The sequence below is a fragment of the Phacochoerus africanus genome, chromosome 1 (assembly GCF_016906955.1).
Source record: "Phacochoerus africanus isolate WHEZ1 chromosome 1, ROS_Pafr_v1, whole genome shotgun sequence".
Taxonomy (NCBI): domain Eukaryota; kingdom Metazoa; phylum Chordata; class Mammalia; order Artiodactyla; family Suidae; genus Phacochoerus; species Phacochoerus africanus.
This window is the reverse complement of record NC_062544.1, coordinates 81,743,158-81,769,150: the sequence shown is the minus strand read 5'-3', so window position 1 is coordinate 81,769,150 and position 25,993 is coordinate 81,743,158. Positions and strand designations below refer to the sequence as shown.

At 41.3% G+C, this 25,993-nt stretch overlaps 1 protein-coding gene across 2 annotated transcripts in view; it reads left to right on the top strand.

Moving 5' to 3' along the window:
* The window catches only part of NEK11 (NIMA related kinase 11), a 172,576-nt gene that overhangs the window by 107,921 nt on the left and 38,662 nt on the right, over positions 1-25,993 (top strand). Inside the window, exons 7-12 of one of the 2 annotated variants that reach the window (XM_047768271.1) lie at positions 1,359-1,508; positions 1,603-1,681; positions 4,385-4,470; positions 6,982-7,101; positions 9,169-9,262; positions 15,891-16,006. In XM_047768271.1, coding sequence (XP_047624227.1) covers positions 1,359-1,508; positions 1,603-1,681; positions 4,385-4,470; positions 6,982-7,101; positions 9,169-9,262; positions 15,891-15,992 — 631 coding nt within the window. In that variant the 3' untranslated portion in view covers positions 15,993-16,006. The remainder of the gene's footprint in view (positions 1-1,358; positions 1,509-1,602; positions 1,682-4,384; positions 4,471-6,981; positions 7,102-9,168; positions 9,263-15,890; positions 16,007-25,993) is intronic. The other variant, XM_047768280.1, reaches the window with a different exon arrangement.

Below are 25,993 nucleotides of genomic sequence, written 5' to 3'. Positions count from 1 at the left end.
GGTTTGTGAGAAAATTAGAATAGAATAAAGAATACAATAAAGTCAGTTTATTTAGATAAAAAAATAAAAATGCTTTATTTTACCTTTATTTGAAGGAAATTGTTTTTCTGTGCATAGAAATCTAAATATGTGCTCCTGTACCAAATACCTTCTGATAGTCTTAAAGATGGATGAAAATTTGTTCGAACCTCAGATAATTTTCATAATTTATAATGTTGATTTCGATCTTGGTGCTGTAGTCAATTTGGTGTGATTTCTCCTAACATGCCCTTTCTCTCTCAAGTATTTTGGCTCTAGTCACTGGGAAGTTAGGTTGAGATATATGTGAAAGTGCTTTGTAATATGTAAAGTACCAACCAGTTTGAGATTTTTAGTGTTATTATTTTTTATTGGAACAGAAACATTTTCAATGTGTATATCCAGAATTTTCTTATAAATGCACATTTTCTAGAATATCCACAAAATGGTTACAGTAATAGCAGGCATGTATATATTTTACCAATGAGTACATTGCTTTTTATGAGAAAGCTTACACAAGGTCAACCCCAAATTTATTTCTTGTCTTTCAAACAACCAATTAGAAAAGGGAGACCTGGCCAGATATCTAATTCAAAATACCCAGAAGAGAAAAATATCCCATTATTCTGGAGAACTACAGCTCTTTCTTAAAACTAAATTCAGACAGAAATTTCCCCTTAATTTTCTTAATGACATAGATTATTTAACTGATTTTTCTGTTGGTTTAGACATTACTGATATGCATGGTTAATACAAATTAGTGTTGGAGTGGTCTAGAACTTTAATATTCTGTTTCATCCTCCCAAAGGGAGAATTATACACTTTAATGTGAGCTAAAAGTAGCTGCCTTCCATCCTACTTGCAAATGGATTCTTTTTAGAACACTAATAAAGAATGCCATTTTCCTTTTAAAAATGCTTGAATTCACATTACAGGGAAGGTTAGGCTAATAAATTTAAATTTGATTTTGCTATATAACATTAATGGAACTGCCTTAGGAAGACAATATTTACCTGTATTTTATTTTTCCTTCATAGAGTTTAATTCAAAATTCCTTACACATTGATCAAATATTTATTGAGTCCCTACTATGTGTAGGCATATTCCTGTTGAATTGTGCGCTCTCCTCTGACAAAAAGTTGTTATTCAGACTTAAATTTTGTGTTTTCTTCTTTCCCTTTTTCCTCTTTTTTAAAGAAGAAAATGTGTTTAAATTTAAAACAAAGTATGGAACTGAATCTTTGAAAAAAATGATGCCCTAACCCATCTGAGGTTTTGTATGATGATCAAATTTAAAATAGAACATTTATTCTTCATTTACATTCTTTGACCGGCTCCAGGTCTCTGGCATGCATTTTGTATGAGATGTGCTGCATGAATCATGCATTCACTGGTTCCAATTTCTTATCCATTGTCTTAAAAATTGTTGAAGGTGACACTCCTTCTCTCCCTGAGAGATACCCACGACAGCTGAATACCATCATGCAAAGGTATGGAAAAAAATGTGCTGCAGCAGAAACAGTTTTAAATTGTACTTTTAATTTTAGTTTACTTGAACAATAATTTTCTTTTTAAACATTACAGCATGTTAAACAAGAGTCCTTCACTGAGACCATCTGCTGTAGAAATTTTAAAAATTCCTTACATTGATGAACAACTACAGGTACTTAAAATGAAAGGGATGTGGGGATGCAGGGATCAGCATTTATATATTTCTAGGATTTGGAGATAAATTGTGAGAATAAGATGCACTAAGGACCAATCAGAAAGGAGAAATGATTTTTTTTTAAGATGGGGAAAATTATTAGTAGACAATCTCTTTGCAAAAGAAGGTATGTGAACTCCATCCAGTTCCCAGGTGCCCCAAATACGACAAGTTAATGCTGGTGATTTTCTGCCTAAACTCAACATCCACCCTTAGAGCTCTAGGTTTATAAATCTCACCTCAACATTTTGTAAGTGTATCCCTGCTAGTGCAAGAATGTTCTACAAATCATACAAAATCTGGGGTTTTCATGGGGACTTCATTACTCCACTCATTTATTAGATACTAAATAGTACTTTTTATTGATTAGCTGAGTTTATTGTTTTCCTATAGATTAGAAATTTTGATGCTGATAATCTGCCTCCAATGGTAAGAAAAAAGCAAATGGTACCATCTCAGAAGGCTTTAAAAAAGATAAAACTTCATAGGCTCTTATAATACAGATCCCTCAGTCAGATTTCTTTTAATTTTATGGATTGTTTTGTAAGTGGACCCTAGAGCAGTCATTCACCTTCACAAATGGACACACCTTTTCATCAGAGGCTGGTTCTCAGTCCACAAGGAAAAAGGATGTTGATTTGATGTACAGTCATTAGTTGTGCTGACACTGGGTAGGGGAGGGTAGTTGGAGGGGTACCAAAGTGACAGGAACAGATGTGGCTTCTCTCCTTTTGAAGCTTGACTGCTAGTAAGTGGATCCATAACCAAGAAAATGTAAGCAAAAAAGTAAAATAATTGTAAATTTTCAGGACCACTAGGAAGAAAGCAAACAGGATGCTGTGAGATAAGGGAAAGGAAGGGCTTTGGTGGTCAGAGATGGAGCAGCTGACTTTTCAACACCAGCTAGATGGTGAGAAGCAGCCAGCCCTGCAAAGAGCATAAGGAAGAGTATTGGCGTCATAGGGGGTGGCTGCTACAAAGCCCTGACTTAGATGATGTTCCCTGGACGGGGACATGGAGGGGAGAAAGCATGTGCCCCAGGGGAAGCCCTGAGGACCCATGGTGAGCAGGGCAGGAGGGGGAGGTGGTGAAAGCTCCCTGTTGTTTTCAGCTCTCCTGGTGCATAGCTCTCACTAGCAAAGAGGCTCCACTTGCCTGAGGGCAGGCCTCTGAAAAAGAAGCTGGCTTTGGGGATCAAAACCACATTGAAGGGGATGTGAGCAAACAAAGAAACAGAAAAGTCTAAAGACATCCAAAAGATCCCTAGGAACTAGGGTAAGGTACATGAGGCATTTACCCTGGGGCAAAATTAAAGAGGAGACCAAAAACTCAGTAAACAAGATAAATAATATTGTAGCACTATGTTTTAAAACATCCAAAGTAATGCTAAAATATCCATAAAAACAAAATATCAAAAGTTCAAGAATAGGATCCAACAGGGTGGAACTGAAACCAAGGTGAAGCTGAAACCAAGCAAGCAGCACCCTGTGAACCTTTCTAGATAGGAAGGCCCCTCCATGTCCCCTGTTTATTGTTTGTAGAAAAAGGCTTTAGTCTCCTAAACCTTCCCTGAGTTCCAAAGAGGAAATACAAGCAGCTACTAATTAGGGAAGTGAGGGAATGCAGAAACAAAGGAAAAGCTGTCAAGCAAGAAAAGTAATGATAGTAATTCAGTGACAAAACAGAGTCCCAGCTTCTCTCCAAGGGATATACATAACAATCTGATGCATATTTTTGTGTTGTTCCGAAGAAACTAAGACAACCCCCACCCTCACCAGGTCAAGGGTAGTGACTACATTCTGACCACAGGCATGTAGACCTTGGACTGGTTGGAACCAGAGACTGATGATTAAGATTCCTGAAACATCACACTGTTACCTTACTACCAACCAATCAGAAGAAAGTCCATGAGCTGCAACCCTCACTCCAAATGTTGCCTTTAAAAATCTTTCCGTGAAAGCCATCAAGGGGTCCGAGCCTTTTGAGCATTAGCTGCCTATTCTCCTTTCTTGGTGTCCTACAGTAAATGCTGTACTTTCCTTCACCACAACCCCAGTGTCTATAGGTTGGCTTTTCTGCATGCAAGAGGACCTGAGTTCAGCTCAGTAACAAAGCAAGGAAAGTAGAATGGTGCAAGTTCAGGACTGGATCTTGTAGCTATCTAAGCCTTGGGTATTGTAGTCTCCATGGCTTTTTTCATTAATATTGATTTTTTATAATATTACATTAAAATATTATTTATCTTGGTTACTGAGGAATTTTGTGTCCCTTAAATTTTGCACCAAGGTGAGTGTCTCAGGTGCCTTACCCTCGTCCTGGCCCTTGGAGTGGAGACATCATCCACTCCAGGCCCAAAGCAGGGAGAGAGAAATCTCTGTTTTGGAGCTCAAGGAACGCATGCCTGTGACTGGGTGACAGAGAATAAAAGAGCAGGCAGAGAAGATGAAGTTGGAGCCGACCCCACAGGATCATGTTGCATCAGCTGCTGTGTAATGTTTTAAACCATTTACAGAAGGAAAAATTGTTACCAGTGGGTTTGTTTTCAAATCCCAGGCTGTCAATAGTACTACACAAAAGAAAGTAGTTTTATGCCAGTAGTTTTATGCCTCTTCATCCCTGAAGAGGCATCTTTTAGATGTGTTTGATTGTTCTTTTTTTCAGCACCTGATGTGCCGATATTCTGAAATAACCCTGGAAGGCAAGAATTTGAATTGTCAGAAGGAGGCAGCATATATAATTAATGCTGTGTAAGTAATTGCTTTGTTTTTAAAAAGCCCATTGAGTGTAAATGTTAAATGTATTTGTCTTAAAAAATCTATTAGTGCTAAGCTGACTGCATGGAGTATCCTAGAATTCACTTAAGTCTTGCCAAGAAATTAAGGAGCTTCAGTAACCTGGTTTTCCAAAGCCCTTTGCCCCAGGTGGTAGTAAATGGAAATCATAAAAGTTTAAAGCTCTGCATAGCTTACTGATCTGCAGGGGATCTCTCCAGTTGCCTTGTAGGTATATAGAGAAATTAATCTCTCAAACATTTAGTGATACTTATGCTAATGAACAATCAGATTAAGCATCAGTGGCTCTCACATGTTGTTTGTTTAACAGGACTGGCAGAGTATCTACTGAAAAGTCAATATTGTAGAATCCTGGGACAGCTAAAAATAAGCCAGAATTTGCTTTCTCAAGAACTAGAGGATATATATTTCGCAAAGAACCATAATTTTTCTCCTGATTTCATTTCTCTCTTCTACATAAATTCAGAATTTCTATGCCATAACTTGCAAGAGCTCAGAAGACTAGGTTATGTGAGAACAGCCATCTGCAGCTGTGCAGATGGTGATGCACAACTCCAGGGCACCACTGATAGGACCAAATCTGTCATTTTACTGTAAGAACTCTTTAATTTGTAAGGACCCAATGAGAATGACAGCCACTCCCAGAGCTGTGCAGGATAGTAGGGTGGGAACAGTAGCCCTGATCAGCTTGATCTTTAAGGTCAAATTACACAAATATGCTTCTCTAACCCCTAGTCCAGTGGTTTCTGAACTGTACTATGTTTTCCATCTTCACATTCAAATTGAAGGAACTAGTCCATCAAAGATATTCTGTCTTTGTTTAAAGTCTGATCTCCAGTTAAAACACCCTTGGAGTTCCCACTGTGGCTCAGTGGTAATGAACCCAGCTAGTATCCATGAGGATGTGAGTTCAATCCCTGGCCTCACTCAGTGGGTTAAGGATCTGGCATTGCCATGAGCTGTGGTGTAGGCTGGCAGCTGCAGCTCTGATTCGTCCCTTAGCCTGGGAAATTCCATATGCCACTAGTGTGGCCCTAAAAAGCAAAAAGAAGAATAAGAACACCCTGCACCTCAGAGATAAATCTTTAGGTCTGCTCCAACCTGGTTTTCTTGAGTTACTACTATTTTTTTCAAGAATGCCTAGAACTTCTCATTTTATTTTATTAACAAGGTATGTGAGTGTACTTGATATCTTATTTTTCAAATACTAGACTCTTTTTAGCTATCATTTTGCACTGCAGTTGTAAAACAGCTTGCCTGACTGTGCTTACAATTACAGTGTGCTAGAATCCAATTCTTTGGGTGGTCTTTCACATTATGAAATACCGATTTCAAATTGTCACTCTTATTTTCAAGATCTGTAACTATGTTTTAAGGGGCTCTATTCGGTCTTACAAAATAAAGACATGTATGTTCCTGAAAACTTCATGGCCCCTGGAGGCTCTGGTCTGCACTGTACTCCAGAGGGAAGAGAACTCCCTACAATGGTCATTACAGTTTCTTCCTAGCGGTTTTTAAGAAGGGAGTGGAGTGCAAAAGGCATTCTTCTATTGGGTCCTAACTATGCCAGGCACAGAAGGAAATGCTTTTGAGAACAGGGTTGCAGACCTTTTAATATGTAATTAATTTTTGTAACTGAAGAAAGAGGCTTGGAATAATATTGACTAACATTTTTGGAGATAATGACCATAAGCTTTGCATTGTTATAAGCACTTTGCATGAATTAACTCATTTAAACTCACAAAAACCCTATGAAGTAGGTACCATTATTATTATTATTTTCATGATCATGGAGATGTTAAGTAATTTGCCCAAGGGTATGTAGCCTGGGAGCTAGGATTTGAATCCAGAGAATGTTGTTAACCTTGCAGTTACTCCCTACCCATGCTGCCATAAAAATCCCTACTATGTGAAGCCTAGAATATGATATATTCAGTACTATTATAATACTATCATTTGGGTATACTGCTTAGGCGCCGGAAGCTGTGCATATGTTATCCCATATAATACTCAAGATAGCCCATTCCTTATGGATGAGAAAACTAAGGTTCAGAGAGGTTTGGTAACTTGCCCACAGCAACAGAGCTAATGAGTGGGAGAGATGGGATCCAAACCCTGCCTGTGTTCTAGCTGTTGGCTGAATTAGTCTGCCAGTCTATTTATTCCTTAATGGCCAAGATACTAATTTGTCTTACAATATGAAAACCAGTCAGAGGCAATGAAATTAGCAGAAATTTGGAAAGTACATCATTTGCTTTTAAACAAAAATCTAATTTGAAAAATATTGCCTATTAACTGCAGTCCTGCTTGGCTCATTACCTAACCCAGAGTTTATTAGTTTTTGTCTGGCGTGTCTTGAGATACTTTTCCCTTCTCAGTAGTGTAGATACTTCTGCAAAATCCTTGTTTAATTTTTCTGAGTATGTTTGGGATGGGTTGCATGTGGGGAATCTTTATTATCTACAGGCAAAAAAAGATCCACCTGCAGACCCTGCGGGCACTATCTGAAGTGCAGAAGATGACACCAAGAGAAAGGATGCGGCTGAGGAAGGTCCAGGCAGCTGATGAGGAGGCCAGGAAGCTGAAGTAAGCAGTCCTCCCTGAGGTGCCCTGGGCTCTAGAATTTGCTGAAGAAAAGCAAAAACCACAACAAGAAATCAAAGTGCACATTCTCATTATATATTTATCAGTTTATTCATTCACTCATTCTCTCGAAAGATGGGTATTGAGCCCTACATGGTTATTAGATGCCAGACACTATTAATATCAGGGCTTCAGTCTTGTGTGAAAAAGATTGACTATCAGGGAGGTTATTAGGAGTGAAAATACAGAGTCAGCTTGAAGATGAAATCTCCTTGTTGTTGAGTCTCCTTGTTGCTTCTGCACACAGCCAGGCAAGGGAGGTTAAAGTGGTCTCTCTGTTCTGTCCACACTCCCCAGATGTTTGCTGAATCCCCTACCTGGAGCCCTAGTTACTCTGTAGTGAGAAGAATGTACCTGCAGGAAATTGTTGCTTTTGGGAAAGAGGCCAGAAACAGCTCTGTTCTGTCAAGAATCTGTGTTGCTGCTCTGAGAGATCACTAGTGTTCAGAGTTTACCCATGAAAAGGGCATTCCAAAGAACCCTTTCTCAAAGACTAATTTTCCCATTGGCAAATGACCCAATTTCCTAATTTTTCTTCTTGCTTCTTCCTTTGCCAACTTTTTGGTGGCTTAGAAGCCCCAACCAAGAACTAGAGACACAAAAAAAGACCTGAAATTCAAATGTGTTCATTTTGTGACCTTGTTAATGCATCTGAAAAATGCTTTGAGGTGTCCTTGTACTTAGAGTGAACATCATGATGAACCACATAAGAACCTGGGAGATGGTTTTCCCTTAACACAGATTTTCTTGAATAAATGTGGGAAAAGATTTCCATCAAAGTGCTTCATGTGCTGTAATGTGCTGGTGAATGTTTAACAGCCCCCTCTGGACTTGGGAGTAGGGAAGCGGGGTTGGGGAGTGGCTACTAATTTGTTTCCTGATTCTGTGGCATCAATACTCCCATCACAGCCACTTTCAAGACACTGCTGTGATATTATTGAATGTTCAGTCGGAAGATCTATACAAACCAATACATCACTGAGTGTGAATTTTCTTGAGAAAATATGTTCCTGGAAGTCGTTTGAACTGTGCATCAATTCTCAGTCCCAAATGTATTTCTGACACCTCAGGGGTGGTGATATTTCCAGGGTACCATGGTTCATGTCATTGGTTGAAGCTAAAAGAAAACTTAAATCTCTGATAGGAACAGATTAAAAAGGCAATTTAATAACCTACATGCACATTACAAATTGTTTTTCAGATCAAAACATTTTTAATACGAGTCATACATTTTCTTCATGAAATTTAATGTTTTTGTTATTAAAGACAATAGTTTCTAAATAAAGTTTGTTCTTGATTTCGTGAATGAATTGCAATGGAGTTGTTTTGATTATGGTTTTTAGGATTCAAGAAAGGTCACATGTTTTAGCCAGAAAATGACTCCATTATCATGAGGGTTATAATATACCCATTGTGAAGACAAAATTTGACTACAGGGATATTCAGTGATTTTTCAAAAAAAAATTAAGTATAAATTAGCACACAAGTAATCACAAGAAATCAAATCTTTCCTCCAGTTTAATAGCAAATCTATTAAATCTATCACTTTTAACTCTCCTGTTGTAGAGGAAACAAAGAAAATATCTGAGAAAAATTCCCCTTCATTGTGACTCTCATGTTCTTTTGCATCAGTTCTTTGAAATGCAGCTCTCTTTGCCCCCTCTGGGGCAATAAGTTCTTTGAGTTTCATCTAGTTAATTAGCACCTGTTAGGCGCTGTACTTGGCATCTGAGACACATAGCCCTGTCAGCACAGTCTGAGAATTCTGTGCTGCCCTGCCACAGAAGAAGAGGGTGGTACTGCCCTCTTCTGTGCTTTGGTATTCCAAGGGTGACCAAGGAGTCAGGCATCCTGGGAGCTTTAGAAGAGAACTGAGTGTGACTGCACTGTGCTCGCCATGGCTGCCCAACACCCCAGTCTGCCTGTTGAAACAGGGATCACACTTACCGGTGTAACAAAGCTGTGGTTTTAGCGAACTGTAGCTCTTTTTTCTATGTTCCCTTTATGCAGAAAGCTTGTGGAAGAAAAATATGAAGAAAACAACAAACGAATGCAAGAACTGAGATTGCGGAATTTCCAGCAGCTAACTGTGAATGTGCTCCATGTGAGTGTGCTTCTGTTTTCAGTTTTATGAGACCTTTTCTTGTTTCAGGTTCTTAAGATTCATGTGGCTAGTTGGGTAGAAAAAAGGACGAGATAGAAAAGAAAGTATCCAGACCAACTTTTCCCAATTCTAGAGAGAATGTACTGAAAATTGTTCTAGGATGTAGCCCAACGGTTAGTGACGACAATAATTCAGAGCAGCTGCACCTAACCGTCTATGGGCGATGTAATCAGCACTGAATGAATGACTGAGGGTTTAAAATTAGGACTTTGCAGAACAAATGTGTGTCTATATGATTCTGAATTGCAACTGTGCTGTTGTTTCTTTACCTCTTTAGTCCACTGGGGTTTTTTTTCTGTCTTATTTTTCATTCTTTCCCTTTTTATGTTGTCTCCCTTTTTATGTTGTGCACTGTGTTAATTAATAACCCCTTTCAAACTTTGAAGGATTACCATAGGTATCCAATAATAAATAAGGTCATAGGCTTACATGAAATGCACTGCAAATTCATGGCCTGTGCATCCCAAGCCCCTGAGTAGCAAATAGCATTTTCCTTAATGGTAGATGACATCTCCATGGGCCTTCATGTGGGCTTTAATACTTAAGGTAATCTTTCTTCAGGGTCATATTTGGATAAGAGACATCAACATGACCTCCTAGTTTTTTGGTAAAAGCAACTTGAGAGGGAGTCATTTTTATGGAAAACTTCACTGTCTCAAATTCTGGTTATTCGTTCATTTGCCATCCCTGCATCCGAGGGAGAGTCTGTCCTTCAGCAGGAAGAACCAAGTCCCCTGGGGCTGTGGGGTGATCACTGAGGGCTTCAGACATTCATTCCACTGTGGTGCAGTCATCAGAGGGCTCCAAACCTAGGGTGTATGGGATCCCAGCAGAGCTCACACTCAAGCAAGGCAGAACTAGGACCACTGTTTTCTGCCTTCCTCTGACTGGTGATCCCACTCGTCTCCATTACTTAGTAGCTGTGAGTGTTTTCGAGTTCTGAAACCCAAAGCTGGTGCAGATGGGGCTCAGCCTTCTCTGACCTTAAGCATCTCTCTTCTTTGGACCCTTTCGCAGACAATGTGGGGGTGCTGGCGATGCTCCATCCCAACTCCGTTCTCCACAGGCTCCCACTCTCAAGAAAGCTGGCCTCAGAGACATGGGGGTGGGATGTTTCCTATTTAGGAGTGAGGAGTGAAGACAGAGCCAGCTGAGGGGCCTGGGATTGGCAGCAGTGTAGGACTCCTATTTGGAGAAAAGAGTCTTGATGCCCCCAAGCCCCAGCAAACACTGAGCACCCTCCTTCAGCCCTCCAGACACTTTTTGAATATTTTGTCTTAAAAAAGTGTGTACCTGCAGCAAATGGAAGTTCTCAGACTAGGGGTCGAATCAGAGCCACAGTCATAGCCACGTGGGGTCCAAGCTGCATCTGCAACCTACCCCACAGCTCCAGGCAACACCAGATCCTTAACTCACTGAGCAAGGCTAGAGATCAAATCTGCATCCTCATGGATGCTAGCCGTGTTTGTTACCGCTGAACCACGATGGGAACTCCCAGAGCCACAATAGGAACTCCCCGCAGACACTTTTGAGGCCCTGAAATGATGACTTGTGGAGGCAGGTCAACTTTTCCTCAGGACTGAGGCTGCAGATCCCCTCAGATCCTCCCCAGGAGACTGGCATGATGATAAGAACTCTGCATTGGTCAATATATGTAAAATACTTGTTTAATCAGCTAATAGAAACCAGGACTTTTTTTCTGGAATGCTCAGAGTCCCCTGTTTCTAAGTGATTTTACCCCCAGAGGTTGGAAATTGAGAAGTACAGACATGGTAATAGTTTGTTTTATAAAACCTAAAGAACTTTGTTCTTGACATTACCATAATGGCAAATAAAAATATAGTTTGAAGTATGAACTTACACTTCAGTTCCTGATAACTCAGCTTTTTTGCTTTTCTTCATTGACCTTTATGAAATGATCTTTTTTTGTGTTCTTTTTAATTTCTGACATGATTAATTGGTGTTAAGCAACAACACTCTATGAGGTCCTCCTCCCACCCCCATAAATCAGGGCCCTCAGAGGATTGAGAAGTAACTTAAGATTTTATTAGCTCTATATTATCCTACAGAACATGGGAACCAGACAGTCCAGATCTTGGCCCAGTTAAAATAAGGAAAGTAAGGATTTCACAGAGATTCTATGAAGTCCCAACTCATAACCTCCACAGTGTTGACCTTGTTTTTCCCAGTTCCATCTCCTTTCCATCAGCAAGGAACAGAGGCAGCCTGAGACTGTCTTGGCCAAAGACTTTGGTTCATTCTTTAATCATCTAAGATTCAGTATCAACAACATCTTTTGTCCTTAGCTTTCCAGAAGCATGTCTCCTAAGTTGCATATTGATGGAGGCAGGAAATGTTCTAGGCAGCCTGTGGCTCTTGAGGAAAATACCCTCCTCTGGTTGGTTCTGCCTCTGCACACGGGTTGCTCATCACCTGGCTCTTCTTGTCCAGCTTTGTACAGTTACATCAGCCATTTCCCTCTGGTCATCTGCAGCATCCCACTTTTTTTCTTTCAAATGTCACCTCATCCTCAGGAGAACCTTCTTTTACCTCTCAGGTCCACAGTTGACTGGCCCTCCCCCAAATTCTCATGGCTTCTAACAAGGCCTTTTGAACTTCAGAATGCACCTGGGTCAACTGCTGGTCTTGTTGAAATGCAGATCCTGATTTGACTGGTGAGGTGTGGGCCCTGGGATGCTACATTTAGAAATGCTTGTTAGAACAAGCTTCCTGCTGATCCTGATGCTGCTGGGCCAGGACCACACTCTGATGAGTATGGAACAGGAAATGGGGCTCTTGAAAGCAGCTTTAGATGAAGGAGAATCTGGAAAAGCCATGATGAGCAGAATTTTTAAAGATTTCTTGAGGAAAAAAAGCACTTAATGGGAATGGAGGAAAAGGGGAGGGGACCTGAGGGAAGGCTTTCTTGTTTCCCTAGGAGAAGGGTGGAGAGGAGAGGCCAGGCAGGGAGGAGGCAGGTCTGATTACATTCATAGGCATAGGAGTGGGGCAGGTGTAACATATCCACAGAACCAAGGAGGGGAGTTTTGCAGACTGAGGGGCATAGACATCTTACAGAAAGGTATCAGTGAGCTGAAAGGATGAAATAAAAGAAGTGAGAAGTTGGATTAATCAGATGGAAGACGCTAAAGAAAAACATGATTAGGGATAGAATGAAGGAAGAGGCACGAACCTCCATCTCTGCCTGGACACGCATTTGTGGTCAGGAATTTCTTCCTCATCTCGCTGGGCACTGTTCTCTAGTTCTCTTCCTTCTGTCTGGCTGCAGAAGCAAACATCCTTCTGTTTCAGGAACAATTGTAGGAGATAGAATCAGAGTTAGGGGAGAGATGGACTAGATGTGTCACATCTTAAACGTTATAAAAATTCTTGAGGCATTGAGGAGAGTGACTTGCTTTGCTTTTCAGATCCTGACTGGCAGGCATTTTCTGCCTGGTTGAATCTGGGCTTTGAAATCTTGAAACGTAGTTGACTGTGGAATCATGTTGGCACTGTATCTTTAAAGGATGGTAGCTTCAGACAACTAGATACCACAATGCTCACACTAAGCCCAGTCTTTCTTTTACCCTGGGGTGTATGCAGGTGTGATGGTTTCTGTGAAAAGTGTGTAGCAGATCAGGCTTCCAAAAGTGACATAGGCATGGGGATCAAAGATCTAACTAAGTATGCTCTAAGAGAGGCAATTATAACAATTCTATCTGGTCTCTTCAAAGAGAAGCTCAGATATCAAAGTCAATTGAGAGTCCAAACACTTGTTTTTCAAATCATTTCCGAAGTACACTCAAAGGCACATTTCACACAGTCTGTTTTTTATTTTCCCCGTGCTATTAGGGATCCTTTGATATTTGGATCCAATTTCACCTCCTGCGACAATTATACAGTACAGAAAGTAGACTTCTTAAAAATACTTTATGACTGTATTTTCAGAAATGCCGCACCACAGTGTAGCAGGGCTTTGTTTTACTTACTCATTTAAGATTAGTTTCAGCTTTCTGTCTTTGATGAGAAGATGCTCTTGGAATCATTTTCTAGGAAAGCTATTTATCCAGGAAAACAGGTCAATTCAGCATTGATGAACACACACACACACACACCACATAAACACACACACTAGTTGAAATGCCTATTGATATATTTGAAAAGTTTAACTTTTATTTTTTTGAAGTGTGAATTCTTTCATGTCACCTCTTAGATCTCTTTATTTTAGGAAATTGAAATTTGTAGAATCGCAGAGCTTTAAAAGCTGAAAGAGAACTTGGACGTCATTCTAGCCACCCCTCTGCTCTGGAGATGTTGAAACTGAGCAGGGCTGGACTAGGGTGAGTTGAGTGTGAAGCCCTGGGTGCATGGTTGGGAGGAGGTCTCATTTCTAGCTGCTGCTGATTTGAGCCTAAAGGTCAGAACCTCCTTCTTCGAGGGCCCCAGGCATCCTGCCCACCTCACACTCACCATGATCCTGACACTGAGGCCAAGGGACATTACCATGCTTTACCTGAGGTCACCTACTGAGTTAATTCAAGGCTACTTCTCTTATTCCAAGCTGCTTTCTTGAGATTTGAGGAGGTTATCATGTTTAAGGGAGAGGACTAGGTAGCTTTTGGTTTCCAGTTGTCTTCTAAACAAGAATATTATTTCATTTGTGGTAATGCTTACTGCAGCTTGTGTGACTGGGCTCTTGGTCCTCATAGTTATGCAACGTGGCTCTCTGCGGGAAAGGGTGGCCTTGGCATGCCCGCTGGTCCTGATCGTTTCTTTCCTCTTGGCCCTGGGGTATGGGACCGTGGGACTCTTCATTGACGTCAGGGTTCGTGAGCTGTCTCACTGTCTCACTGCCTGAGAGACTTGGGGGTCAAGGGCTGAGACTGGGGGTACTACTGGTCCTCCCAATCTGGTTCCTTGAGAGCCTCCCCACCAGCCCCTGGTTAGGTCTGTATACATGTATTATTGCCGTACAGGCGCACAATAGTGTTTATTTATTGAGCGGCTACTATGTATCAGACACCACTGCATTATCCTTAATGCATGTTTTTAAAGAAAATCACAACAACCTTCCCAGACAGGGATTATCATCCTCATTGTGCTATTGAGGAAGGGGTTAACTGCTAGGAGATAGGAGCAAGGTTAGAACTCAGTCCATTTAGCTTCAGATGGAGCTTTCTCCATCTTTCCGAAGTCCCAGAGGACACACCATAACAGAGCATATGGGAGGAGCCTTGGTTATTTATTTTATTGTTCTGTAATTCACATTAGCATATACCTGACCCGTTTTAAATGTTCTTTCAATGGCTTTTAGTAGATTTACAGTTATGCAACTATCACCACAATTTGAGAACATCTTCATCACTTCGAAAAGAAATCCTGTACCTTTTTTTTTTTTTTTTTTAATTTTCCCACTGTACAGCAAGGGGGTCAGGTTATCCTTACATGTATACATTACAATTACATTTTTCCCCCAGCCTTTCTTCTGTTGCAACATGAGTATCTAGACAAAGTTCTCAATGCTATTCAGCAGGATCTCCTTGTAAATCTACTCTAAGTTGTGTCTGATAAGCCCAAACTCCCGATCCCTCCCACTCCCTCCCCCTCCCATCAGGCAGCCACAAGTCTCTTCTCCAAGTCCATGATTTTCTTTTCTGAGGAGATGTTCATTTGTGCTGGATATTAGATTCCAGTTATAAGTGATATCATATGGTATTTGTCTTTGTCTTTCTGGCTCATTTCACTCAGGATGAGATTCTCTAGCTCCATCCATGTTGCTGCAAATGGCATTATGTCATTCTTTTTTATGGCTGAGTAGTATTCCATTGTGTATATATACCACATCTTCCGAATCCAATCATCTGTCGATGGACATTTGGGTTGTTTCCATGTCCTGGCTATTGTGAATAGTGCTGCAATGAACACGCGGGTGCATGTGTCTCTTTTAAGTAGAGTTTTGTCTGGATAGATGCCCAAGAGTGGGATTGCGGGGTCATATGGAAGTTCTATGTATAGATTTCTAAGGTATCTCCAAACTGTTCTCCATAGTGGCTGTACCAGTTTACATTCCCACCAACAGTGCAAGAGGGTTCCCTTTTCTCCACACCCCCTCCAGCAGTTGTTATTTGTGGATTTATTAATGATGGCCATTCTGACTGGTGTGAGGTGATATCTCATGGTAGTTTTGATTTGCATTTCTCTTATAATCAGCGATGTTGAGCATTTTTTCATGTGTTTGTTGGCCATCTGTATATCTTCTTTGGAGAAATGTCTATTCAGGTCTTTTGCCCATTTTTCCATTGGAAATCCTGCACCTTTTAGCAATCATCCCTAATCTCCCCAACTCCTTCAGTCTTATGCATTTAATATGAATGGCATCATATATGTGATCTTTTTGTGACTAGCTTCTTTCATTTAGCATGTTTTCAGGATTTATCCCTATGTACAAGTACTTCATTTTTTTATGGCTGAATAAGTATCCACATTAAAAAAAAGAATATTGTTTCATTTGTGGTAGTGCTGTTTCCTCCGATCAGCTTCTCATAAATTATTCATTACCTTCCATAAGGAATTTGATGACCGAGCTTCAGAGAACCTGCCTGAGTCTCAGCCTATTCTTTTCCCAGACCTCGGCGCACTTGGGTCAAGTATGGAGGACACAGGCAGCTGACCTTGGAGATCATGGTATGAGTTTGCATCAGTATTCAGAAGGCTACCTGGGGGTGATGTGGGGGTTGATGTGGCTGACCGTGCAGTAGGCCTGAGTGTCTGTGGCCCCCTTCTCTCAGTTTGCCAGAGCCAGGCTGCAGTCAGAACTGAAGAGCTGAGAAGCCATGGGTTTCGTATGTTCTCTTCCATCTCTGCCATAGTGAAGATGAACTAGAAACTCACACCAGGCAAGGGGCCTCCTCTTTTGCTTGAGCTAACAGCTTCTCCACTAACCTGGCTCTGGAACTACATAAGACTTTGGATGCTCTAAAGTGCTGTTTCCCTCTATAAACAGTTGCCCTGATCCTCGTGAACCAGAAGAAAAGTGCTCAGAGCTATCAGCCAAACCATTTTAGCCTAATGGTTAAAACCATGAGTTTTTAGAGTAAAAAAAAAGCTGACTCTGTTAGGGAGTCTCTGGCAACAGTCTCTCTAGGTCTCAGTTTCCTTAATCATGAAACAAGGATAAAGTGAATGAGATGAGGCCTGTGATATGCTCTCAGCCCTGTCCCTAGCACATAGTAAAAGCCAAAGAGAAGGAAGCAGTTCATGACTCTGAGGGGAGGGCTGTGAGCAGGGGCCTCTTGGTCCTTTACCTCCCTCCCCAGGGCTGCAGACAAGTGCCAGCAACGTCGTAGGCTCTCAATAAACATTCCTTGAGTGAATGAATGATATCTTGTCTGGATCTCTGAGAAACAGATAGCAGGATGGGACTAAAAGTGCAAGGAAAATGTCTGCATAAAAGGAATTAGGAAAGGAGCTGGAAGAGACTGAGAACCATCAGACCGTGATTCAAGTCTCGTCCCAAGTGAAGAGGAAGATTCCCTGGATGTGAACTGGTCTGTGAGGCAGACAGAGGTGGCTAGGACATCAGGAAGTGCTTCCGGCAAGTTGCAGTCAGAGGCCTTAGCATCTCTGCTGTGGTGGGCGCTGGGGGTGGGTGTGGTAGCCTCTGGGAGTATGCAAGAGTGGATTTCAGAAGAGCCACCAGGGCCCTTGGCTAACTATGCTCCTTGGGGTTGGAGGTCTCCAGGAGCATCCTTGTGGCTGCACAGTGGTGAGCAGCAACCTCTGGCAGTAGCTGAGTTCTCTCTCCAAAGAATGAAGGCAGTGCATCTTGGACTGGCTGGTCATCTCAGCCCAAATCTGCATTTGCTGTTTTCCTAATGGGGCTGTTGGATCTTGTGCTGCCTCCTTCAGCTATGAGGAGACTAGAACCAAAGCTCCTGAAGTTGGTATTTGCCAGCTTTTAAAATGGTAATTTGGAAGCCACCTGGTAATGGTTGCTGTAGACAGACAAATGTATGTATCAGATGACTTTGCATCTAGATTCTTTTCAGATATTTCTTTAAAATAGTATTTGCTATTTTCCAAAGGTAACCTTTGGAAGTGTAGAAATATCCCCTGGGGCTTTCTTTCTAAGACTATGAAACTGAGATTGAGGCCACTGAGTAGCCCCTGATACGATAGGCCCTCACCATATAGAAAGAGTAAGCCCCAGGACAGGATGTTGAGTGGGTGGTCCAGGAACAAAAAACCTGAGTCCAGACTCCAGATTTCAAATGGAAAAGGTACATATTACTCATTTCATAGAGAAAAATCCAGTAATTTCATAGAGAAGACAGTAAGTTACCCAAGGACTCCAAAGTTTTTTTTGCTTTCTAGTGCAAATTGCCCCCAAGCTAGCTCTGACCACATAGCTGCTTGGACACTCAGGCTGGCATCTTTCTCACCTCTCCCTTTGTCTTTTGTCAGGGGGTTTCTATATGGTAGACCATGTATTGAGTTACCAGCCAGACTTGAAGTGGGCAAATTCACTCCTTTGACCCCCTTATTCACTCCATAAGGAAACACTACTTAGATCCCCATAATAAGCTGCGAGATCCAAAAAATACATAGTAGTGTTAGTTGGGCCAGATGCCTTGAAAAATACTTTAAACATTTCCCTTATTTTTTCCTCTCTGTAAGTTCTGATTTTCTAATTTCTGTTCTTTCTTAAGTGTTAATTTTAAGGGAGATGTAGACTGTGAAAATGTAGCCTTTGGATGGATGATTGCTTAGATGGTGGGCAACTGCAAGATGATCAGGGATCACATAGCTTAATCGTGAAACTTGGAGATGTGAGACTTTAATTTGTTGATGAACTCTGAAGTGGTTAATTATTTGCCTTTTGGAAGATTTGACTCCAAACTTTTCTTACCCAGAGGAAGTTTTTATTTAGTTTTTATCTAACTTATGTAAGTAAAATAAAATTACACAATCACTTTTTTTTTTTTTTTGTCTTTCTGCCTTTTCTAGGGCTGCTCCCGCAGCATATGGAGGTTCCCAGGCTAGGGGTCGAATTGGAGCTGTACTGCCTGCCTACACCAGGGCCACAGCGATGCGGGATCCGAGCCACGTCTGCAACCTACACCACAGCTCACGGCAATGCCAGATCCTTAACCCACTGAGCAAGGCCAGGGATCGAACCCACAACCTCATGGTTTACTGGTCGGATTCGTTAACCACTGTGCCATGACAGGAACTCCCACAATCACTTTTTTTTAGCCCCTTCACCAAACATTTAAGCAGTCTTAGATGTTGAATTGGGAAATTCCCTCTGGGACCGAGGAGGTATTTACAGAGAAGGAAGGCAGGTACATCTGATATGCATTTAGTTTACTACAGCTGTTTTAATCTAGCCAAAGTCGTGGATAACCATCATAATCAATTGGGAAAGCACAACTGGAACGTTGAAGAAATTACCCCTACTTAACTCCTTGTGTGTAATGCTGATGATTTCTTGCACATTACTTTTTGCCAGGAACTTTATTACACTCTAGCTTTATTTCCAGCAACTCACAGCTGAATTTCAGAAGAACCTTTCTTGCAAAGCTGGAACAGCCTGAGACCTACTTAGAGCATGGCTCTTGTGATGCAGAGGCTGCTCTGAGAGAGGCCCCGCCTGCCTACCCATAGCCTGCTCAGCTGTCACCTCTTCCTTTTAAGCTACTCCTTGAGTGAATCCTAAGCCTCTTCCCTGTGCTCAGAGAAAGCTCAGACCTCCAGGGGTCACCCTTTCCTTGCCTATATGGAGCCCACTTGCTCTTTCTAGTTACAGGCTGACCTATGACTTATGGTGCTATCTCCCTTTAAATGTCCAAGTGGAAATAAGGTGATTTGAACTCTGTCAGACAGTGATATAATTTTATTCTTTTAATTAAAAAAAAACCTGTTAAGATAGTTACCAAGAGAAATGAAAGCATGTCTGCAAGAAGATAGGAACACAAATGTTCTTAGCAGTTGTATTTATAGTGCCAAAAATTAGAAACAAGTCAAGTATCAATCAACAGGCAAGCAGAAAAACTTGTAGTTTATCCATACAACGTAATACTCAGCAATGAAAAGGAGCAAACCATAAATATACAACAGTGTGGGTGAATATCAAAACACTGTGATGAGTGAAAGAAACCACAAACAAAAGAATTCCTGTTGAATGATTCCATTTCTATGAAGTTCTGGAACTAGCAGCGCTTAACTCTGGTGATGTTTCCATCACTAGAGGCCAATGGTTGCCTGGGGCAGGGGGAGAGTGGGGGAGTCCTGGTGTTGGAAATTAGCTCCAAAACTGCAAAAGGAGGTTTTTGTGGTGATGGAACTGATTGTGGTGATGGTTAGTTACCCAGATGTGTATGTTTGTCAAAACTTACTGAACTCTATATTTTCAGTGAATGCATTTTATTGTCTATAAATTACACTTCAATAACATTGATAAAATATCCAGAAAAAAACAGAAAGGAGAAAGAGGACATGAATAATACCTGTTAGCCTGTGTTTTAGCTAATGAATGGCTGAGAGAGACTGGCATGAAGTTGTGGAAGTAGAAGGCAACCGGGAGGGTCTCTAGATATTGTTTGGGACATAAAGTCCTTAGTCCAGAAAGTGATCATGGGGTTTTCTTCTAATGTCAATCCAGCAACACTCTCTTCCACGAGGAGAGCTAATAGAGATTGAGATCTTCTCTCAGGAGGTGAGAAGACAAGGAGCTGGGATCCCTTGACTCCTCCCTCAGTCTTTTGTGTGCTGGGATCCCTACCAGCAGGGTTAAAAGGACCTAGGACCCACAAAAGCAGCCTGCACATCATTGAACAAAACGTAACAGCCCAATCTCCAAGCCCTCCCAAGACAGAGACTGTTAGCCCTCAGCAAAATGACCATGTGCTGGGGGCCACGTCCATGTTTCCAGATGTCCCATCATTTCCAGAGCTCCAGCTGTCTTAGTGGCTTGATTGATGACTATAAATTGATGGTGATTCTGTTTCATATTTGTCATATATTCTGCTGAGTTACATTTGCATCTCTACCTGACTCTCCCATTTACTCCCGGGAAAAGGCTCCCTAAATTTTCTGACCTCTAGAGGACAATTAGAATGAATCTAATATTGAATGGAGATGTGCTGATTCGCCACCCAGAGGCATTTTTAGTAATTCAGGGTGCCCCTTCTTCATGATAAGCTGGGTAGGTACCTCTGGTTGAAATTTAAAAGATGACATCCAATTTGGAAAATGAAAGTGGATGCAGAATAACAGCTGCCCCCTGTTGTGTCCTAAGCAGGCACAACAAGAGGAAAAGCAGGCCCTAGAACATCAGTTATTCACAAACAAAAATTAGGCAGTAGTTATTAAAGCAGGGCTCTGCACGGGGATCAGGGAGCATCCTTAAGTGACCTCATCTGGCCTATCATGGTTGAGGTTTGGAATGAATCATTTAAGCAGAAAATTAAGCATCTATCACGGCTTTACAGTAGGATGAAACACAAAATATAATCGATTAAAACCTCATTTATTGTGTGCTTCAGACAGTATTTTGGACATCCCATGTTGTGGTTTTCCTTTAGTTGAAGAAATTGTTTTCCAAGCATGCAGTTGTTGCTCATGGCCCCTGTGCCTAGTACCTGGAGAGCCTCATGCTGATGCCCAAAGAGAGCTAAGATTCCACAGAAAGCAAACACAATGGTAATGGACAGTTCCTGCTTCCAGTCACATGAATGTCTTTGATTTGCATGCTAGTATTTGGTTGAAGTGATTGAAATAGTCTGCTTTAGTGTTTAGGCCAGAGTTCAATTTAGTATTTGTAAGAGGCATTTAAATTTGTCCTCTCTGGTTTCTGTAAAGGGGCTTCCTGTTCTATTTCTTGACAGTCAGGGCTACATCAGTAGCAGCCAGCTCTAGATTCACTTGTCGAACTTTTTTTTTTCCAAGTGAAAATCAGCAACAACAACAACAAAACCTTTCTGGCAAGGAACTACAGCAGCAGTATCTAATTCCTATTGTCACTCATGACTAACAGCCATTTCCCCCAACTTCTCTTTCTTCTCAAAAAAAAAAAAAAATCAAAATAGAAAATAGGAGACCTGCCAAATATCCAAAATGATTGTCATGTTTCAGAGCATTCTATCCATGTGAGAACAGTACTACAAATTTGACTTATTCTGAAAAAAGTGCATTTTCCCATGTGTGTCTGCAGAAAGTATATGTGATGTTGCCAGCATTTACAGCTCCCCAGCTGGACTTGTCCCTGAGGTTGCAAGATGGAGTCTTTATCAGTTTAATCTTGCTGGTTCTTTGCATTGGCATCCACGTGTCAGAATGCATGTCATACAAACCCTGAATGTGTAGTTTCACAGCCAACCTTGACCGTCCTTTCCTGCTAACCCCTGACTTGTCTTTTTCTGACCATGGCTCCTTCAAATTATTCATGGGAGTTTCTTCTTACTCTTAAAGATTAGCTGGAAAAATACATGAGTTTAAGATGCCTACAGACTTTCATTGCATTTTTGCCCCTGGACATTTGAGGTTGTAGAATAGGTCAAAGTGACTTCATCCTTTTTATATTTCAGATTAATTTTCTTTTTTGAATCTAGGAAAAATGAACAAATGCAACTCCTCTCCCCATCTTAACTCCACATGGCCTGTGTTCCTGGCTTCAAATAGCTTAGAATTGAATAAACTCCCCTACTCTCTACTGACTGCCTCCTACAACTCCATTTTAAGATATAATAATTTGACAATTTGCATAAACGGTTGCTTATGAATATATGATCTCTAGTTATATGTTTGGCCTCCTTTTATTTGTGAGATTACACATTTTGAACAAGACGAATCTTTGTGTGTTTATGGTGCCTGGATGAGAAATTTTAGTGGTGTCCTCGGGAAGGCCAGAAAGTGACTTGTTACAAATGCAGAATCTCAGACCCCACCCTAGATTTACTGGATGCAAAATCCCAGTGATTTGTCTGCATGCGAAAGTTTGAAAAGCTCTGGGCCAGGTTCTAAGCTCAGTGAGTGTGTGGACCATGCCTTCTCGTCCATCTTTTTATCCTCCCCTGCTGATACACTGGCTGGCTCTGAGTGGATGCTTGATAAATGTTTGTTGAATGAATGACTAAATCTAGGAGGGAAAATTCTATAAGAACACTAATGCTTTTTGCCATACACAGCATACATTTATTGCACAGATTAATTCAGTTGGGTAAACATTAGAATAACAAGGAGCTAGAAGAGGCTAATTTATGTGCATTAGTGTTCAACTATCATTTTTGTCTCTTTCTTCTTGAAGGAGATTTTAATCTAATTTTACCAGATGGATACCAGAAAGATATAAAATAAAGGAGGAATTTGGAGACCTGGGAATAGAAATCCTCCGTGCATGCTTTTTGAGTAGCCTAGCCTTTGCCTCTTTCTTTATAGATACTCCTATATTTAAATAATCTCTTATGTAAACCACCAACAGGGTGAAAATATGGTTTCTTCTTCTGCAATAAAGATAGGTCAGTACTTATTTTAATAAAAGTGATCACATCACCATAAGATAAGCCTCCCAGACTCCTTGCCATTTTTGCTTGGTGTATTCTCATTACCAGGATTGGAGGGGTTTTGTTAAGTATTATCTGTGCAGGCACACATGTCTCTTTTGTTTGCGTCACCTTAGTCTCCCTGTAGGACCCATGGCAGCACTTTACATGTGATAGTGAGAGCATGTATTTGTTTGTGGATTATGCTTTATTTTTTAATAGCAGGGTTGCTAGGGCCCCACTGTGAAAATACTTTTCATGGTTGTGTCAGCTGGGTCCTCTGGGGAGCAGACACTGAGACTGAGATAGAAGTACAAGAGATGTATTGAGGGTCATGCTGTTGGAAGCGAACAGGAGTGGAATCAGGAGTAGCAGAGAGAGTCTCCAAGCTGAGATGCATATCTGATGCCTGTAAAAGGAGAGCAGGAGGGAGCTCGCTGGCGGTGCAGCAGGTTAAGGATCTGGTGTTGCCACTGCTGTGGCTTGAATCACTGCTGTGGGGTGGGCTTGACCCCTGGCCCCTGGCCTAGGAACTTCCATATGTTGCAAGTGCGGCCAGTAAAAAAAAGGGAGTGAGCAGGAAGGAAGGAGTATGGGTAGGCAGAGCCTCAGATATCCTTGAAGTTCTGAGTCAGTGTCCATCAGCCCGATGAGGAGCTTCCTGATCAGAGAGTTCCCATAGAGGAATCTTGTATTGGGCAGAAGTGTTGCTCCCCACCATCCCCACCAGCTCCAGTGCTCAGAAGGGCCAGAGATGCTGCATTCTGAGGCTGGCAGCTTCCTGCATGCCTGCAGCTAAGCAGCAAGTTCACGGGAGGAGAGCTGCGAGGTGGCCTCCATGGGCGACACAGCAGTTCATCTAAGTCATCCGTATGACTGAGATGAAACAATAGCATTTGGGTGAATAGTCTCTTCTCTACCTTTGAGTAACTTTACTTCCAGTATGTTCCAAATAAGAACAACTAAAACGTCTGGAATAACTACAGACATTTCACAAAACTCTGCTAGACTGGCAGCTGCGAATATACTTGAAAGGAGTTTGGAGCCAGACCTGATCTTTTCCCTACTTCTGCCATTTATCAACTCTGTGAACTTGGGCAAAAATATATATATATATTTTTTTCCCAAGCCTCAGTTTTCTCATCTGTATAATGGGAAAAATAGTAATACTCAATTTGGGAGATTAAGTGAGGAATAAAATAGATGGTATGCAAGAAAATCAGCATAGTACACGAAACAGAGTGCTTGACAGTCTCTTGCTGAAAAAAATACAGGTCAAAGGAAGTTGCAATATTCTTCCAAGTTCCACATAAAGCCTTTGCAATTGGTTTTGGTTTTTAATCACCCAGACATTCTGACTATAGTTTGTAAGCACCTTCACTATATGAACTAAGTATGATTTGGAATTCAGTACTTTTGTTTGCTTTAGTTTTTGCATTTATGGGAAATGTAAAATCAGGCTTATGAGTTTCCCTTATCTAATTATGGTCTTAATTATGTCCATCTGGGCCAGTTAATTTAGCACCAAGAAAAAGTGTCTTTTTTGTCAAGACTATAGACAGCCCCAGAGTCAAAGCCAAATCTACAGATGTGTGTGTTCTCCTGTTCATGGGTCAGGGATGCCATGGTTACACCCAGAAGTGGAACCTGGAACAAACTTCTTGCTTTAAAAGATGCTCCTTTGCCAGCCACCCTCAGTCCATAAACCAGCAGCTAAATTTTCCAACTATTTTCTCTAAATACACTATAAATGTAAAAATATTTTGTGCTAAGGAGCATAATAAGGGCAAAAATTTGCATTAGTTTTTTCACTGTAGTCTCATTTGGGATGTAGGCCAAACTCAGTAGATTCAAATAAAGAGCTTGGTAAGCATAACTATGACTTTTGCAATGGAAATATTCAAGTAATTCATGCAGTAATTTTAATGGCATTCTCTGTTCTGAGTTTGTAATGAAATGAGGGAGTTTTCTGAATCACAGGGATTTATTATGTACCCTACCTTGGAGGCTGGATGTATGAGTGGCCTCCTGGTTTTAGACAAGTTGCTGCGAATTCGTTTTATTATTTTCTTCTTTAGTTAGACTATAAAGGAATTTTAGCAGGCCACTTTTCGATAGCATAGATTGCTAAGACAGGGAAAAGTCTGTGCTCATTTCAAATGAGTGTATGATTTTTGCCTCCCTTAAGGCTGCACATGGACTTAGAATATTCCAGATATAATTTTATGTTCATAGTTGAATCATTTGATTCTTACCACAAAGCTGGTGAGATAGGCAGGCTGTATTTACCTGAAAGGAGGGCATGTGTGTTCTAGAAGTGACATAGCACCTTGTTCAAATTGGTGCTCTTTGACTATTGTATTGACTATTGTAAACAACTCTAAGGTGTTTTCAGAAATTTTCTCAAATTTGTCAGAGGTTTTCTTAAAATAAAAATTCTAAATTATCCTAGTATGAATATAACTCTCAATGCTCTTTTTAAGTGTTAGAGTAGCGCAGGAGTTGTGGTTAGAGGGCCAGGGTAGCTCACCTCTTGGGTCTTCCCCTAGAGTGGGCTACGCCTGTGATGTCATTCTTTCTACTAGAGGGTAGAAGGTTTGGAATGGCTGCCAGAGGAGGGCAGGCTGGACATGACCTGCCATCTTAGGGGCCAAGGCTCAGGCTTGTCCATCCTCAGGAGGAAGCAGGTCTCAATACCCTGCATCAGGCCACCTCACACACAGGGGCTGAGGTGGCCACCAGGCTCTTCATGGTGACCTTGCTCATGTGTGTTCTGAATCTAGGCTTTCCAAATGGACTGCTCATTGAAATCCCTTATGGGAAATTTAGAACCCAAACACCTTAGTCTCTGTCTTCTTAGAATCTGGTTTAGAAGGTCTGCATCAGTGGTTCTCACACTATTCTGTACATCAGAACCACCTGGGGCATTCCTGTCATGGCTCAGTGGTTAACGAACCTGATTGGTATCCATGAGGATGCAGTGTTCGATCCCTGACCTCATGCAGTGGGTTAAGAATCTGGTGTTGCCATGAGCTGTGGTGTGGTCACAGATGTGGCTTGGATCCTGAGTTGCTGTGGATGTGGTGTAGGATGGCAGCTGAAGCTCTGATTCAACCCCTAGCCTGGGAAC